The sequence below is a fragment of the Girardinichthys multiradiatus genome, chromosome 10, assembly GCF_021462225.1.
Source record: "Girardinichthys multiradiatus isolate DD_20200921_A chromosome 10, DD_fGirMul_XY1, whole genome shotgun sequence".
NCBI lineage: Eukaryota > Metazoa > Chordata > Actinopteri > Cyprinodontiformes > Goodeidae > Girardinichthys > Girardinichthys multiradiatus.
The window spans coordinates 38,015,594-38,034,132 of record NC_061803.1 but is presented as its reverse complement, the minus strand read 5'-3'; the positions used below and the strand labels follow the sequence as shown (position 1 = coordinate 38,034,132).

Sequence of the window (18,539 nt, the reverse complement as noted above, 5' to 3'; positions counted from 1 at the left end):
TGGTGGAGGCAGGGGGTGGATGATCTGTGACAAAATAAAAGCTTTAGGTAAAGGGAAGGTATCATGTACAAGATGATAGAACAACAATGATGTATTGTTTGGAGGCAGTGTCTCTAACAAAAAGGCAAAAATCAAGCCATCTTATACAGCCTTGAATAATAAATCCCATCTCTTCATTTTTATGGCTTTCAGGTATCAAAGTGCTTCTGGCTGGACTGTTTCACAACACATCAGTGAAATGTCTGGATCTAAAGGTAACACCTGTAGAATCATACAGTTTGCACACAGATCACACAGGCAGAAACATTTTAAACCCTTTTCTGTCGGTGTGTTTCTGCAAACTGTTTCCAGGGAAATAACCTCAGATCTACAGGAGCCGAGGTCCTGGGGAAGCTGTTGGGATGTAACAAGACACTGCTCAGGTGAGTTTGCCTGTCTGGCCATTAAAACAGTACTAAGATGTCTGTTTATAAAAATGAACATGGGAAACTTTTGAAGTCATTAGTGAAGATTTGGTGATGTTTTCATGTGGTTTTCACAGTACAGTGCTGAGAAAAATGATTTACCTCCTTAAAGAAGCTTTTTTTTTTGTCCCAGTTAAATGTTACAGATCATCAAACTGATGTTAATATGAGACAAAGAAACTAAGTAAATAATAGTTTTCAAATAGTGATTTCTATCCAGACCAAGCTGACCCTATGTAAAAAAGAATTGACCCTCTAAGCCTAATTACCCACTCTGCTTTAAAGAATTGTCTTAATTGAGCCTGACTGGAGGGTTTTTAGGTATGAACCGCCTGGTTAAGATCACGTCATGGACTGAATGAATAGGCTATACCAAAGTCTTTTTTTTTTGCTATTGGAGCCATTCAGGTGATATTTTCACATTGGGTGAGCTTGGATTGGCTGTTTTCCCTTAATAAATAAAATCATCATTTTAAAATGCTTTTGTACTTGGGGATGTTTTTATACTATAGTGTCAGATCTGTTTATCACATACCATGGATCATGGATCAGTTTGAATACATCCAAGTACTTGAAGCGATCATGTTTATGCTGAACAGGAAATGCCCCAAAATCGACAACGACACCAGACCCACCAGGAAGGAGCAGCATATTGGTTCCACACCAGCTCAATAACTGGACCCTAATCTGATTGAAACCCTGGGTGAACAATGGTCCTGAGCTGGAACACCCATTCATAGGTGACATGAAACCCAGATGGGAAGCTGTTCTTAGAACCAGTGCTTGTACAAACATTTTCAGTTTGTACAATAAATATAAGAGTTTCTAAAGAAAAATGCTGACACTACTACAGATTAATCTTCTGTATTCATCATGGTCTGTAGAGTAAGAACATATTTGACACGTTTCTTCATTAATATTTGCTTTGGAACAGGATGTTAAATGTTCCAAATGAAAATAAAAGCTATTAGCAGAATGTAGATCCGGAGTGAAGCTGCATCTGGTCTCACCATGGTGACAAAATGTGAACAATGTTTTCAGGCTGGTTTTGGAGTGGAATGCTCTGGGCGTATGGGAAGAATCATTTTCGCTTTTTTGTGATGGCCTGGCGTCCAACAACACGTTGACTCACCTGGACCTGCGCAACAATCAGATCAACCACCAGGGAGCATCTGAGCTCGCTCTGGCCCTGAGACACAACAGCACCTTGGAGGAGCTAGGTGATACAAGGAGAGAGACTGGAGAGAAAAAAGTTGTCAGCTAATAGATTAGCTTTCCTACTGTTGATCCTGGATGGACTCTTTAAATGTCCCAGGAGTTCAAAGAATGTTTAATTTGATTTTTGTTGTTTTTTGATTTGGTGAAGATGTTGGTCTAAGATGGACACGTTTACTGTGAGATATCATTGACATGACTAATGGTGGTCCACTCTCTTTTCCAGACCTAAGGTGGAACAACATTGGTATGCTGGGTGGGAGATCCCTGCTGGAGGCCCTGCAGAAAAACAAGAGCATAGTCCAGCTTGAGATGGCAGGAAACAACATACCCTGTGATCTTCTCAAAGCCCTTGGTAGGTTCTTCACACATCCTCTACTGTAAGTGCAGAAAGGTAACTAAAGCTGTGTTTCAATTTCTTCTAAAATCATCCAACAGTGTAATCAATAAAACCATGTTTCCCCATTGCAACTATGTTCATATTTTGTTCTTGCTATGCTACAAATGCAGCATTACCAGAATCAACTAGAATCATGATTTCAGGATTGATTAGAATAATAGTGATTAGGTGCTGGGTAGCCCTGTATTGAACCCAGTTAGCTATTTATTTAGATCTATATAGTGAAGTCTATATTAATTCATACCCCTGGGAGAATATTTTACTCTGAACTTGTTTCTCCTGGCTGGAAGGTACATTAATGTTTTGGAGCGGCCCAGTCAGAGTCCTGACCTAAAGGTTAGGGTGATGGCAACCAGGTCATCCAGGAGCAAAGACTTGGAGCTCATCACTAAAGATAAATCATCACAGTACCAGAGTACAACACTAAACAGCTATTAGAAGAAGAGTTTGGGAAATGAAAGTCTCATTTCCTCTCATGAGCTACTGTTGTGGACAATGAACTTTTCTCCAATTATTTGTCTCTAAATATATTTTTATAAAAACATTTTATGTTTTTTTTTATGTTGTGTGGCTAACATTGTGAATGTTTTGGACCCTTTTAGAGCACACCACAGGGCACAACGCAGAAAGAGAGTTCACCTTAAGAGAAAGTCACAACAAGACCTATGTCCTCAGCAGAGAGATCCAGACACTAAAGGAGGAAAAGGGCCGGCAGGTAACCATCAGTGAGCTGACCCATGTTCACTTTGATAGACATTATCTGGAGAAGATAATAAATATGACGTTTGTAATGTATACTAGTGATGAAAAATCACTGAAAACAACCAACTCTTTCACCACAAATTGCTGCTTAGTCTTTTTATTGCTGAAATTATTTTATTAATGGAAATAATGTGTTGTAATTATGAATATATTATTTCATATTAATACTTTAATATTTTATTAAATAATATTTCGGTCTGTTAAGGGTTGTCCTGTGAATACCAGCCTAGGCGGTGGTATTAGAACAAAATTGAAAGGGATGAGCCAAGCTCTGACATTATTGAACAGCAAAACTCTGCACACACATAAAATGAATTCACACAATTTCTTAAAATAAAATAATTTATTAACAAAAATAAGTAAACTCAATTCAAACACATGCCAATCAACAAACTATTTACTATGTTTAAACAATCCAACTAAACTACCCAGCAGAATTAAAGAATAGGGTAGACTAATGGGCTATGTACAATATAAACAAGTTGATCAAAGGTGGTTGAAAACCATGACCGAAAGAGTGATGCAACATTACCATGCAATGTTACTTATGGTTGAGAACTAAGGATTATCTTGAAAAATCTGGAAATTAAGTTAAGTTAGTCTTGGAACCAACTTAGGCAATAATTGGTATACCTTTAGACAACCATTCACAATGCAAGATCAGATAAAATATTATTTTAATTAAATAATATTTTAAAGAATGATTTGCTGAATAAAACCAACCTTCTTGATGACTAATTCTCAATGGTGTCTCATTAGCTGCCTTTATTTATTAAAATAATATTTAAAGAAATATTAAGGAAATGGTAAAATAATACTTAAGGAAATATTATTTTGAATAAGAACCACATCTTTACGGATAAATGGGTCTTGATGGTATTTACTTAGTTATCAAGTTTAGGAAATATTTCTTAGATTGAAAACTAACAACCTTTTTGGGTAAATGATCTTTAGCTGACTCGTGTTCTTAGGAGTTAGGCTAACAAAAGAAACTTGTAGCTTATCATCAGAATCAAACACATACCTTTTAAAATACCACTAATAAAAGGGTTAAAATGCATAAGCATGGACGGTGGGTTATGGCTGATCTTCTGTGTTTAAAAATCACCCTTTAAATAAAGTTTGTCTTAACTTAAAAAACACAGAACACATAACCTGAGCGCACGTGCTTAACAGCTAATCTGCTAGCACTAAGATAGCTAAATTTTCAACACAAACAAAACCAAACGTCATAAAAAGAAAAATGTTTAGATTATTTCATTCTAAGCTAAACTCTCCACCCAAACACTACCTCTTACGTGAACCGTGCTGAGGAAAAGTTGTTCGGGGCGATGAAGTTGATGAAAGCATCCACAGTGAACAAAGGGTTAACTTGCAGCTAACCTCCGTAGCTGTGGGGTGGGGCAGCTTGTTCTGCTAGGTCGGCTGAACTGCAGTTACTGCTGTAGCCACGGTGATGCGGCCCCGTTGTCCTTCCTTCAGACCGGGAAAAACTGCTCCACTCGGCGTTGTAGAGACAGGGTGTCTGCTGGGAAGTCTCTGGAACACAGTTTGCTTCTGTTGACCTCAGAGAGAAAAGTCAAGCAACGCTCGTACCTTAATTACCCCCGTTCATGAATGAATACCGGATACACAAACAGCAATTGATTCCTACTTAACTTGGTGCAAATGATCACGTGATCGTATGACACTCTGGGATCCAGTTTGAAGAGTTATGTCTGTTTGCCAGCAAAAAGACATTAGCGCGCTGTGTCCCTCCATCCAGTTCCACTAGGGACCCGTGTGGAAGAGGTCAGCTTGTTGCAAAAGCGGGGTTTTTATTCGGACAGTGACGTGATAGGAAGTTCGCTGTTACCCCGTTTCTGGGTGTGCTGGAAGTAGGTTAATGTGATTTATTTAGAAAGTTCCAGAAAAGTTCTTTCTGGCCCTTCATATTGTACCCATGGCTTTGGTCCCAACATGGCTGCTTAGTCTTTTCTGCTGAAATTATTTTATTAATGGAAATAATGTAAAATTACATATAAAATTTGTTACTAATCATACATTATCTTTAACATTCATATGGCTCATTATACTCAACATCAAAGAGAGAACTAAAAGAACTTAAAAAGAGCTCTTAACCTGCCTCTGCAGGTTGTCTGTAGAACCTGTTGGACAAGTTCTATTCTACCTGTAATTCAATTTAATTCAATTTTATTTATATAGCGGCAATTTACAACACAAGTCATCTCAAGGCACTTTACGAAGTCAATAAGATTTCAAGTCAGGTTTATACATTCCAATTTAATCCTAACTATCAATCAGTGCAGTCAGATTCAGTTAATTATTCAGATTGGTTAAAAGTTTTTCTAAGGAAACCCAGCAAATTGCATCGAGTCAGTGACTTGTAGCATTCACTCCTCCTGGATGAGCATGTAGCGACATTGGCTCACATTGACTTTGCAGCAATCCCTCATACTGAGCATGCATCATGTGCTTCATCCAGCGAAATCACATTTAGCTTACAGTGTCGAAAGGTTTTCTATCTATGGACGCTCAATGACTTTCCAGCGATGCCTCCTACTGATTAAGCATGCTGTGACAGTGAAAATAAACAACTCAGCAGCATCTTTAGTGTCCTTAGCTTAGTGTTCTTTATTCTCCCACCAATTAATGGATCTAGGTTATGTGGGGTTTATTGTCCTGCTGAAGGACAGGTTAACATGTGGACAGATTCATCCAGTCTTCCAACCACTTTACCTCACAGCTTGGGAAAACCGCTCCTAAATAACAACAATCTTCAGTCTGGAAGACTGTAATTCCCCAGTCAGGAATTACATCCAGTGGGGCTACTAAAAGTCAAAATATAAAGTATTTAAATAAACAACTTACAGTTGTTTTGTGCAATCATTTTAAGGCCATGACTCTGATTGTCTTAACTGTCCTTCAGTTCTTAGGCCTGATGGAGACCATAGACAGGCAGAAGGAGGAGATGGGACGCTCAAGCAGGTGAGATCATTTACTGTGTAAAAAGTCTAGCCTGAAGAAATCAAATGTGTTTATGAAATCAGGTTTTCACTTATTAAATACAGCATGAATGTCATGAATCTGCTCCCTCTGCAGATATGACATGTTTACCTCCTCTGATGTTAGGTCAACATCTGTTCAGATTGCCCAGCTTCAGGAAGCTCTGAATGAGAGGAAGTCAGCCATCAACTCTCTTGCTGCCAAGTAAGTCTTTCATGCTATCCTCACATGTTATTCCTGCTGAAGGAGGCAACATTAGCTTCTCAGACCAAGAGCAGAACATGGACAGCTGCCCCTCTGTTTTTAACATTTTCTTAATTGAATCCTTGAAAAAAGTGTTTGCTGTTCAGTTATGTCCAAACATGAACATCCATCCATGTCTATAACCGTCACCGGGGGCTGGTGCCTTTCTCTGGCAGTCAAAAGGGACAGAGGACTGGTCATTATTCCATCACAGGCACATAAAGACACACAGGAAACCTTAAAGTCCGCTCATCCAAAGAGTCTACTTTGTTTCCACCACAAGGCTGTGCTGCTGCTGCTATCATTACTCCACAGTCCTGTCTCACCCAAACAGATCAGTACCATCTACCTGCCCAGGTAGATCAGGTTGGGCTTCCATCAGAGCATATCACAGGATATTGGTGGGTCAACCTTAACCTCCCATTCTGTGTTGGGACCTTTCCAAGGTGATCTCAAGGTGTTAAGAACTTGTGCTGAAAGAATGATGGAAGAGGTTCAACATATGTAGCAGGGTGGGTTGTTCAGGGACCTTCCTGGTTGATTTCTCTGACTCTCCTACTTCTGACTACAAATGAAATGCACTATTTTGTATAATGTCATGCATCTAGAAAAAAATGACCTAGTCATGCCAATGTGTTTATCAAATGTGTCACACTGTATCAGGAAACCAGTAAGTTAATGGAAAATTACAAAGAAGAGACCAATCAGAAATTTCTTCCATGAAAGGTTCTGAAGTAAAGTTGTAAAGTGGCTTGAGACAATATTGGTTGTAAATTGGCTCTATTTAAATAAAATGGATTTAATTCAATAGAAGTAGGACTTATGGTTTCAGTGCGAGTTAATCTGAAACTCTGAAGCTGGGCATCAGGAGTTACAAGATACATTTGATTGACTTAACTGATTGCTCTTGTTCTAATAACAGATTGATTGCAACTGTCAGGTTCTGAGAGTGGTTCTGTTGGACTAATGTAGGTTGCAGATGACAGAAGCAGCCCTGGCCCTCTCAGAGCAGAAAACCCAGAGTACAGGAGAACTACTGTCTCGTATGGAGGCTGAGAGGGAAGAACAGAAGGAGCAACAGAGCAGACTGAGGAAGAAGCAGGAAGAGGTACGTGGAAACGTTGAGTGACTGTTTATTATACACACAACATGGTGAGACAATGATTAAAAAGAAAGGAGGACTTGGAGAATTGAAGGATGTGTAGAAAATTAGGGTTGTTATCTAAGTTTTTTCCCAGTAGTTGTGTTGTAGAGCACAGATGTATCTGCTACTAGATCAGAGATCAGTAGGTGAGGTGTTTGTGTTTATTGTGCAGAAGCATTTATGCTCCTTAAACTCTGCCACATTTTCCACATTACAGTATGACCACAAACGTCTGTGTGTTTTATGGGTTGTTTTTCACAAATAAAAGTCTTAAAAGGGAATCATGCATGTGTGTCCAATCCCCCTGAAGTCAATACTTTGTAGACCCACCTGTTGCTGCAATCACCACTAAAGGTATTTTTGGATTATGTCTCTACCAGCTTTGTACATCTAGAGTCTGATTTTTGTGTTCAGCATTCTTCTAAAATAGTTCAAACGAAGTCAGATGGAATGGAGAGCATCACTTTTCAGAGTCTCGGTTGGATTTAGGTCTGAACTTTGACTAGGCTATTGTAACACATGAATATGCTTTGACCTAAACCATCCCATTGTATCTCTGGCTGAATGTTTATGGCTGTTGTCCTGCTGGAAAGTGAACCTCCACCACAGTCTCAGGTCTTCTGCAGCCGCTAACAGGTTTTCTTCCAGGATTGTCCTCGGTCTAGCTCCATCCATCTTCGTATTAAATGCACATGCACATCTATAAACTATTGCCATGGTCCTCTATCAATGTTTTTCTTCTTTGCATTAAGGAAAAGTCACTCCGAGAGGGAAAGCTCCACAGAGAGATCCAAAACCTGATGGAAAACAGCGGCCAACTCAGGAATAAAGTAAGAGCTCTGCTTGAGTATCATGAGACTTTAACTTTGGACACCAATTGAATTATAAGGACTGTTGCATGAAGTGTGGGGAATTTGATTCATAATTACAAACAGAATCACATTGTGTTTCAGTTTTAGTTAGAAAATCAGACTTTAAAACTTTAATGTTGGTTTGTGTGTTATAGAGTGAAATATGTATTTGATTTCCTTCAACAGAACCACGGTTCTGGCTCTCACAGATTAGTTATGCTCAGAAATAAATCGGGTTCTAATGAACAAATACTCCAGATCAGAACATCTGGCACTCAAGTCCCCAGGATCAGTTTCTTCAACTTCAACCTCCATGGACAGACCAAAGTTAAGTCAAGGGATGTCAGGGACAACATAGATCTGCTACGGGCTCCAAGACCACCAGCTGAAAGCTTGGTGAGAAGGTGACCGGTATTGGAGCCATTATTGGGGAAGGGTAGCATCATGAAATGACCGTCACTCGCCCTAAATCTTGAACTCAATGCAAAGTTTTGTCTCACCAGGTGAGAATGATCATGAGAAAGTTGAGGGATTTAGCCCACAGCTACACAGATGAAGCTTGATCATGTTCTGAAGGTAGTTGGACCACAGTCACCAAAAACACCATAGTTATGGATTAAAGTCTAACATCCCCCTGCTATAGATGTGTGGACAGGTCTGTCTTAGTGAAGAAATAATTCAGAGGTTTTATCACAGGTAAGACCAACATTATGTTTGTAGGAGGAAAAATGCTGAAGAACATCATCTCCACCCTGAAGCTTGAAGGTGGAAACATTATGGGCCCAGCTGACCCTAAATGGGGTTATTTACTGTGAAACCTAAGGTGAGGACACTTAAGATGGGCCATGGAGTAGGCTTCCACACTAAGGAAAACTTTTAAGACAACAAAAGAGGGGCTCAAGAGGGTCATGGAGTGGTCTGGTCAGTCTCCAGACCTTAGTTCTAGAGAGCGAGCTGAAGCTTCTCGATGCAAAGCTGCACCTAAGAATCCATGCTTTAATGGGGGGTCAAAAACGTATTTCACTGATTGACAAAATACAAACCAGGTTTTTCTTTTACATTCGGAATTTTTCTTAACGTTTCCTTGATTTTCTATCTCTGATTGAATTTAAACTACCATAAATGTAAAGATTGTTGTTTTGCATGTTAGTTTGTACAGGTAGAAAATCATCAGCAGAGCAAACACTTATTTTCCACAGTGAATGAACTCAGCTATCACGTTAGTAATAGATCTATGTTAGGTGGAGGAGCTGGAATGCAGGTGCAAGTCTCAGCAGCAGAAGATCTTTGAGCTGAAGCAGGAACACACCAACAGCACAGCAGAGCTCAAGATGCGACTAACGAAGGCAGAAGGTACCACCAGCATTCAGAACTGTAGCTGATCATGGAGAAGGTCATTTTCCCACATAAAACCAGCTGACAATCCTCTGTGTTTGACAGATCGTCTGGAATCAGAGAAGCAAAGGTCCAAGCGAGCCCTGGAGGACATGGAAGGTCTCCGCCATAAAGAGGTGCTCTGTCATTTTATCAGCATTTACCTTAAACCCCATCATAACAGAAATAAAACAAGACATTTAATCACAGCTGGAACTGGGTATGAATGACGTGTTTTTCTGAGTTTGTCTGGTGGTATAGATTTGAGCAGATCTTCTCCTTTGTGATCTTCTGCTCTCCACCTCAGTAAATGTCTCTTTCTTGTTTCTCAGAGTTACTATGATTTGTTTTTAGGATATATGACTGTAGATTGGTCAGATGTTTAAAAGTGGTTGACATATTACTCCAGCCGTCATTAAGATGCCACCAGAACAATCAACATGATGTTGGAGCTTTATATCACTTAAACATCTGATGGTCTCTGTGGTTGGATTACTTTAGGATGGATTTTTTTAAAATGGAAATGGGAAAATTTTAGCTACATTCTCCTGTAGGTGGAGCACATCAGTCAGCATCTAGAAGAGACTGAGAAAGCATTGCAGGAACGTATCTTCAAACTAGAGGCACAGAGGATACACCTGGAAGAGGTCTGGATTCCTGCTTTCTTTTCTTATGTTACTATGAAGTTGCAGGAGGTCTAAATATCACTGTGTCATATAAAACGAATGAAAAACTCCACCTGACTGTGAAGTAGCCTATGTAATTCTACACAGATTGTTAGACTTGTCTCTTTGCTGCAGGAGCTGAGTAGAACTAAAGCAGCATCTGTGACAGGGTGGGCCCAAGCAGAGGAAGAACTGGGAAAAGTTCGAGCTCAAATGCGCTTGAAGGAGGTAGGTTAAAAAGTCTGAACATGAGAGAAAATCTTCATTTTCTTCCTACTCTCTAAACTTCATCTCAATCTTTTTCCCATGAGCAGCAGGAACGTGTATCATCCTTGGAGGAGAAGCTCTGCTCTTTGCGATCATCCATGCAGGCGATGCAGCTCCATTGCTCCCAGCAGAAACAGGCCATTTCTGAGTTGCAGGCAAAGAACAGCCATCAAAGCATCGAAATGGATGGCTTACGGCGTTGGATAGAGGAGCTTCAGCAGGTCAACACCCAGCAGCTGCTTCTTATTCACCCTTCCTGTTGAGGTTTTGTTGAGTCAGTTCACAAGAACTACTTCTAAACTCACCCTGCCCAAGATGAATTTGTTCGTGTTCATAGTTCAATTTAATTCAGCTTATTTCTATAGCTCCAAGACATACTCAAAGTCCAGTACTTCCATTCCAACTAATCCTTGTTATCAAACCATGCAACGTTTATTTGGAAAACACTGCTTGTAGGTAACTTATGTGCTGATTCACTCAAATTGTTCAAGCTTATCTGCTGCTCCACTCACCTCCCTGACGTTTGTTTTGAGCACAGAACTGCAATGCAGGTCAACTGACATGCAGACAGGACACCTGTCTCTGCATGTCAGGAGTACCATGTACAGCCAGGACACCTGAAAATCCTGGAAAATCCAACTGCGTTGCATATAAAACATAGGTAAAGCAATAAAAAGAATGGTTTCTTTCCACACCTGATGATTTGCAGGTCAATAAATCATTCTTTAGTTGTTTGAAAATGCAGAGAAATATAGTTGTCTTCATATGTTTACATATCCTGGCAGAATGTCTGATTTATGAATGATAATCTCAACTGTTTTCCTTCACTCATGGTTAGTTTATTATTAAAGAATTGTGTTTTTAAATGCCAGTGAGAACAGAAACCACCCACCTGGCCCTGATCAGAAGTCCATATAACCTAGTGCTTTGTTTGACCCACTTTAACATCAATTACAACCTCAAATATTTGCTGGTAGTTGTGGATGGGACTCGTTTTCTCAGATGCAAATGTTTTTGTATCATCACTGATATTCTCTGAAACTTTCTGCCAGGGTGTGTAAACTTTACATCATTAGCTTATATTGCTAATAGTTGTAACCTTGCACTAGTCCCGTTGGTTTTGGAACATGGGGCTGGTAGTGGGGTTTGATATCCTTCCCAGATTGGCTTTAGTTTATAAGGAGAATTCCCAACATTTTTTGTTCTGTTTTAAAAAGTTTGTGTTGAAGCAAAGACCTTACATCACAGGTAATCTATTCCCTGCCTATCCCTGATACCAACATTTCTTCCAAGTTCCACTGAAGGAAGCATACACACCTCCAGTGGTACTTTCACCACAGTGTGAGATTATCCACATGCATAAAGTTCAGTGGTTTTTAAATACATTATAACTATTTCCTCAATCCTGCCATCACGCATTCCCTGGTGGAAACAGAGGCTGGGGACTCAGGGTTGGACTCTTTCATCACCCAGGCTGAAGTCACCGAGGTGGTTAAAAAGCTCCGCGGTGGCAGGGCTTCGGGGTTGGATGAGATCTGCCCTGAGTACCTCAAGTCTTTGGATGTTGTGGGGCTGTCATGGTTAACACACCTCTTCAACATTGCGTGGCGGACGGGGACAGTGCCTTTGGATTGGCAGACTGGGGTGGTGGTCCCCCTACATAAGAAGGGTGACCGGAGGGTGTGTTACAACTACAGGGGGATCACACTCCTAAGCCTCCCTGGTAAGGCCTACACCAGGGTATTGGAGAGGAGAGTCCAGCCGATAGTCGAACCCCGGCTTCAGGAGGAGCACAGTGGTTTTCGTCCCGGCCGTGGAACACTGGACCAGCTCTATACCCTCTACAGGGTACTCGAGGGTTCATGGGAGTTTGCCCAACTGGTCCACATGTGTTTTGTGGACCTGGAGAAAGCATTCGACTGTGTCCCTCGTGATGCCCTGTGGGGGTTGCTCCAGGAGTATGGAATCGGGGGCCCTTTACTAGGGGCCATCCGGTCTCTGTACAAGCAGAGCAGGAGTTTGGTCCGCATTGCCGGCACTAAGTCGGACCTGTTCCCGGTGCATGTTGGACTCCGGCAGGGTAGCCCTTTGTCACCGGTCCTGTTCATAACTTTTATGGACAGGATTTCTAGGCGCAGCCAAGGGCCGGAGGGGGTCTGGTTTGGGGACCAGATGATTTCGTCTCTTCTTTTTGCAGATGACGTGGTCCTGCTGGCCCCTTCTAGCCAAGACCTACAGCATGCACTGGGGCGGTTCGCAGCCGATTGTGAAGCGGCTGGGATGAAGATCAGCTCCTCCAAGTCCGAGGCCATGGTTCTCGACCGGAAAAGGGTGGCTTGTCCTCTTCAGGTTGGAGGGGAGTTCCTGCCTCAAGTGGAGGAGTTTAAGTATCTCGGGGTCTTGTTCACGAGTGAGGGAAGAACGGAGCGGGAGATCGACAGACGGATCGGTGTGGCTGCCACAGTAATGGGGGCGCTGTGCCGGTCCGTTGTGGTGAAGAGAGAGCTGAGCCAAAAAGCGAAGCTCTCGATTTACCGGTCGGTCTACGTTCCTACCCTCACCTATGGCCATGAACTTTGGGTCATGACCGAAAGAACGAGATCCCGGATACAAGCGGCTGAAATGAGTTTCCTCCGTAGGGTGGCCGGGCACTCCCTTAGAGATAGGGTGAGGAGCTCGGCCATCCGGGAGTGGCTCGGAGTAGAGCTGCAGCTCCTCCACATTGAGAGGAGCCAGTTGAGGTGGCTCGGGCATCTATACCGGATGCCTCCTGGACGCCTTCCTCGGGAGGTGTTCCAGGCACGTCCCACCGGGAGGAAGCCCAGGGGACGGCCCAGGACACGCTGGAGGGACTACGTCTCTCGGCTGGCCTGGGAACGCCTTGGGCTCCCCCTGGAGGAACTGGAGGAGGTGTCTGGGGAGAGGGACGTCTGGGCGTCTCTGCTGAGTCTGCTGCCCCCGCGACCCGGTCCCAGATAAAGCGGAAGACGACAAGTACAAGAATAACTATTTCAGATTTGATACAATCGGATCTGTTTCATCATTTCTCAAACTCACTCAGAAACCTGGTGAGATCGTTTGGATTAAATAATCAAGCTAAATAATCTCCAGCTTCACTGCTGTAAAGTTTAGTTGCCCTAGGTATTAACTGGTTAGGGTTAGTGTTAGGGTCAGGGTTAGGCACTAAAAATCAAGGAAAATGAATGGAAGTCAATGGAAGTAACCGAAAAGTCCTCATAAAGATAGTAAAACACGGGTGTGTGTGTGTGTTTGTGTGTGTGTTTGCTGACAGCTCTCTAAACATGCCATGTTGTTACAGGACCTGTCTGGCAAAGACCAGGAGAAGGTAGCTGAGGTGAGCCGGGTCAGAGTGGAGCTGCAGGGGTATATTGGACAGTTAGAAGCAGAGAGGACAGCACAAGAGGGACTGAAAGCAAAAATCAGCGCTCTGGAGAGAGAGATGAAAGGTACAATTTCCATGTTTTAATGTTACTCCATCTTTATACATTTAAACTTGCTTTGGTTTATGTTGTATGGTGTTTTAGAACCTCATAAATCTGAATTATTTACATACAGTTTGCTCATCATTATTCAGTTTAAATCAATCTTTTAATTTGACCAACATATTTCTTCTTACTGGAACTAAGATAACATTTTGGAGCAGCTCAGCCAGAGTCCTGTCATGAATCTGAAGATAATCTGTGGATGGAGCCAAAGATTAGGGTGATGGTAATGAGGCCTTCCAAACCTCCAAGACTTGGGGCTCATCACCAAAGATAAATAATCCAAACAGCAGAGGAAATATGGAAAAAACTGCTCAGCTATTATTGGAAGCTTTGATTGTTGTAATGTTAAAAAAGAAAAGTAGAAATCATTTTCAACATGTCAGTTTTTATTTAAATGTAAAAACAAACGCTGTTAAAAATACTTCTTTGTACATTGTTTTTTTACAGCTCTGTACATCCACTTTATAAAAAGACAGAACATTTTTCTCTCAGTCTATCATTAGATAGATAGGCAGGCTGCAGCGTGTCATTCGGTCTGCTGAGAAGGTGATTGGCTGCAGTCTACTGTCGCTCCAGGAACTGTACACCTCCAGGACCCTGAAGCGGGCAGGGAAGATTCTGGCTGATCCCTCCCACCCCGGTCACAGACTCTTTGAGACTCTCCCCTCTGGCAGGAGGCTGCGGTCCATCCGGACCAAAACCTCACGCCACAAGAACAGTTTTTTCCCATCTGCCACCAGCCTGGTTAACAAAGCCCGGAAACCACCCTGACACTGTCCCTTTCCCCCACACCCCCCCTTTTTTTGCTGACAGGACACCTGTAACCTGTAACTCTATGCGTTACATTAACGCTCAGCTTGGACTCCTGCTTACTTGCACTGCTTTACTTGCACAATGATCACCTGCACTGTTGTATTGCTCTTGCATCTTATACTGCTCTATATTTACTCTCACTCACTTAAAACTGTGCACTTATATTTATATTATATTGTAGATATGTTTGTACTGTTTAATTTGTACTGTATTGCACCGACTACGCCAAAACAAATTCCTTGTATGTCCAAAAACGTACTTGGCAATAAAGCTTTTCTGATTCTGATTCTGATTCTGATTCTGATCAGACTACATACAGGTCCTTCTCAAAATATTAGCATATTGTGATAAAGTTCATTATTTTCCATAATGTCATGATGAAAATTTAACATTCATATATTTTAGATTCGTTGCACACTAACTGAAATATTTCAGGTCTTTTATTGTCTTAATACGGATGATTGTGGCATACAGCTCATGAAAACCCAAAATTCCTATCTCACAAAATTAGCATATTTCATCTGACCAAAAAAAAGAAAAGTGTTTTTAATACAAAAAACGTCAACCTTCAAATAATCATGTACAGTTATGCACTCAATACTTGGTCGGGAATCCTTTTGAAGAAATGACTGCTTCAATGCGGCGTGGCATGGAGGCAATCAGCCTGTGGCACTGCTGAGGTCTTATGGGGGCCCAGGATGCTTCGATAGCATCCTTTAGCTCATCCAGAGTGTTGGGTCTTGAGTCTCTCAACGTTCTCTTCACAATATCCCACAGATTCTCTATGGGGTTCAGGTCAGGAGAGTTGGCAAGCCAATTGAGCACAGTGATACCATGGTCAGTAAACCATTTACCAGTGGTTTTGGCACTGTGAGCAGGTGCCAGGTCGTGCTGAAAAATGAAATGTTCATCTCCATAAAGCTTTTCAGCAGATGGAAGCATGAAGTGCTCCAAAATCTCCTGATAGCTAGCTGCATTGACCCTGCCCTTGATAAAACACAGTGGACCAACACTAGCAGCTGACACGGCACCCCAGACCATCACTGACTGTGGGTACTTGACACTGGACTTCTGGCATTTTGGCATTTCCTTCTCCCCAGTCTTCCTCTAGACTCTGGCACCTTGATTTCTGAATGACATGCAGAATTTGCTTTCATCCGAAAAAAGTACTTTGGACCACTGAGCAACAGTCCAGTGCTGCTTCTCTGTAGCCCAGTTCAGGCGCTTTTGCCGCTGTTTCTGGTTCAAAAGTGGCTTGACCTGGGGAATGCGGCACCTGTAGCCCATTTCCTGCACACGCCTGTGCACGGTGGCTCTGGATGTTTCTACTCCAGACTCAGTCCACTGCTTCCGCAGGTCTGGAATCGGCCCTTCTCCACAATCTTCCTCAGGGTCCGGTCACCTCTTCTCGTTGTGCAGCGTTTTCTGCCACACTTTTTCCTTCCCACAGACTTCCCACTGAGGTGCCTTGATACAGCACTCTGGGAACAGCCTATTCGTTCAGAAATTTCTTTCTGTGTCTTACCCTCTTGCTTGAGGGTGTCAATAGTTGCCTTCTGGACAGCAGTCAGGTCGGCAGTCTTACCCATGATTGGGGTTTTGAGTGATGAACCAGGCTGGGAGTTTTAAAGGCCTCAGGAATCTTTTGCAGGTGTTTAGAGTTAACTCGGTGATTCAGATGATTAGGTTCATAGCTCGTTTAGAGACCCTTTTAATGATATGCTAATTTTGGGAGATAGGAATTTTGGGTTTTCATGAGCTGGATGCCAAAATCATCCGTATTAAGACAATAAAAGACCTGAAATATTTCAGTTAGTGTGCAATGAATCTAAAATACATGAATGTTAAATTTTCATCATGACATTATGGAAAATAATGAACTTTATCACATTATGCTAATATTTTGAGAAGGACCTGTATTTCCTGTTTGGGTCAGTTAGAATTACCTAAATGATTTCTGGCTGCTAAATGCCAGAATAATTAGAGACAATCTTAAACTTTAGGGTCAGAACTTTCTATTTCCTCAGTATTTGGTACAGTTATCTTTTAAACTGCATGACAAGGGTGAAACATTTTGGGTATCCTCCCACTTAATATAAAAAATATTTTGAACAAAATAAACTATTTTCCTAACATTCATCCAAATTTTTCTAAACTCAAAATAAAAATGTGTTGAAACAGATTGTTGATCCATTTACAGATCAAAAAAAGTGGGAGTTTTCAGTTTTGATACATTTAAAAAACAGAAAAAATGTTGATGTTTTTTAGTTTGAGATGCTGATCTGAGCCAGAGTAACCAATCGATTTCAGCCAATAGTTAATTGATTCTTGCTTCATTAATTATATTAAGTAACAACAAAGAATAAAAAGGGGGCTTAGCAAATTAACTGTTACCATGTGAAGTACATAGAAGGTAAAAATTGATCATTGTAAGGTTTATGTACAGAGAAGAGAAAATGCACATCTGTTGCATATAATCCATCCTTCTGTGTTTATTGTAGTTCTGACGAATAATCACAGAGAAGTTCTCCTTGATAAAGAGAGTGAAAGGTCTTCTATGCTGGAGAAGCTGCGGCTGAAAGAAGTGGAGATAATGAGGATGAAGGAGGACGAGGCCCAGAGAGCCAGCTATCTACAGAGCGCCATCCTCACTTACGTTCAAGGCTCCCCTCTGGAACAATACAGCGGCCGTAAGAAATGACTTAGTGGGATACCACCCAAAACCTGTGAACACAGTGTTGCTCCATTCAGGACAGTGTCCACCTCCCAGTTAATACCAAGAACATATCAAGATCCATATTAAGACAATCAAAAGAAAATTATCAGTACTATGAAAATGACACATTAAAAGTCAGAAATAGCTTTTAAAATAGGAGTCTGTTCTTTATGTTCCCCTGCTTTACAGATTGTTTATAAAGGGTCTGTAAATATCTAAATGTCCAGCATTTTCTGGTCTGAGGTGGTGCTGATCCAGATATAAACACCAAGAAAACATTTATCTAATTCAGGGATAAATCCAGGGTTCTGAACTGTCTGTAGGAACGATTTTCAGTGTAAGAAAGCTGCTGACTTCCTTCCAACGTAACCCAGACGTGAGAACAGGTCTGGTTACAGCCTATAAACATCAACACCAAAGAAAGGACAATGATCAGCACTTAGAGCATTTCCTTACCATTTAACCAGATACTCATTAAATGTAATCAAATTCTGTATTTAGGTTTATATTTAAATCCAAACACATCCTAAATAAACAATAGTTTAAAGACAGAAGCAATAAAAATAACTTTTTATTTAACATTTGATGGGTGAAAAGGAATCTCACATTTTGGGAATAATTGCTTTTATCTTGGTTCCTAATTTTCTCCAAAGAGGATTGAAAATATCCTTGCATTTTGAAAGAACACGATTGTGACTTTCTCCTTTGGTTCAGTAAAAGGTAATCTGCTGCACATTATTGATAAAGTAGACACTTGCATGTTTTTAGTAAATTGGTAAACTGCTTCTGCTTTAAGTATGTGACAGTGACATTGATAAATAATTGGCCAAATTAGCATATATTCTGCTGCTAAATGATTGTGATTGGTCATCTAGCTCCATTGTTGGCACTCACATGAAAAGTAAGCAAACTTGGGTGGATATTTCTAAAGGTGATCTCCAAGGGGTGAAGCAAGATGATTCTCTGAAGATCAGATTTTTTATAGTTATTTTTTTACACAAACTTATATTCTGTTTACATCTTCATTTCACAAGGAAATATTTTGTATCATGTTTATTTTTCCAAATGTTTTTCAGTTCTGCTGTGATTTTGTCAATAAACAATAAATAAATA

General features: G+C 41.1%; 1 protein-coding gene across 2 annotated transcripts in view; it reads left to right on the top strand.

Moving 5' to 3' along the window:
- lrrc45 (leucine rich repeat containing 45) overlaps nucleotides 1–18,539 on the top strand; it is a 20,872-nt gene extending 2,333 nt beyond the window's left edge. Inside the window, exons 3-18 of one of the 2 annotated variants that reach the window (XM_047377919.1) lie at nucleotides 193–254; nucleotides 352–422; nucleotides 1,506–1,684; nucleotides 1,906–2,034; nucleotides 2,682–2,794; nucleotides 5,771–5,829; nucleotides 5,974–6,051; nucleotides 7,063–7,198; nucleotides 7,987–8,064; nucleotides 9,327–9,438; nucleotides 9,526–9,596; nucleotides 10,014–10,106; nucleotides 10,260–10,352; nucleotides 10,439–10,612; nucleotides 13,711–13,858; nucleotides 17,212–18,539. In XM_047377919.1, the coding sequence (XP_047233875.1) occupies nucleotides 193–254; nucleotides 352–422; nucleotides 1,506–1,684; nucleotides 1,906–2,034; nucleotides 2,682–2,794; nucleotides 5,771–5,829; nucleotides 5,974–6,051; nucleotides 7,063–7,198; nucleotides 7,987–8,064; nucleotides 9,327–9,438; nucleotides 9,526–9,596; nucleotides 10,014–10,106; nucleotides 10,260–10,352; nucleotides 10,439–10,612; nucleotides 13,711–13,858; nucleotides 17,212–17,411 (1,796 nt within the window). In that variant the 3' untranslated portion in view covers nucleotides 17,412–18,539. Of the gene's footprint in view, nucleotides 1–192; nucleotides 255–351; nucleotides 423–1,505; nucleotides 1,685–1,905; nucleotides 2,035–2,681; nucleotides 2,795–5,770; nucleotides 5,830–5,943; nucleotides 6,052–7,062; nucleotides 7,199–7,986; nucleotides 8,065–9,326; nucleotides 9,439–9,525; nucleotides 9,597–10,013; nucleotides 10,107–10,259; nucleotides 10,353–10,438; nucleotides 10,613–13,710; nucleotides 13,859–17,211 lie in introns of both variants that reach the window. The other variant, XM_047377918.1, reaches the window with a different exon arrangement.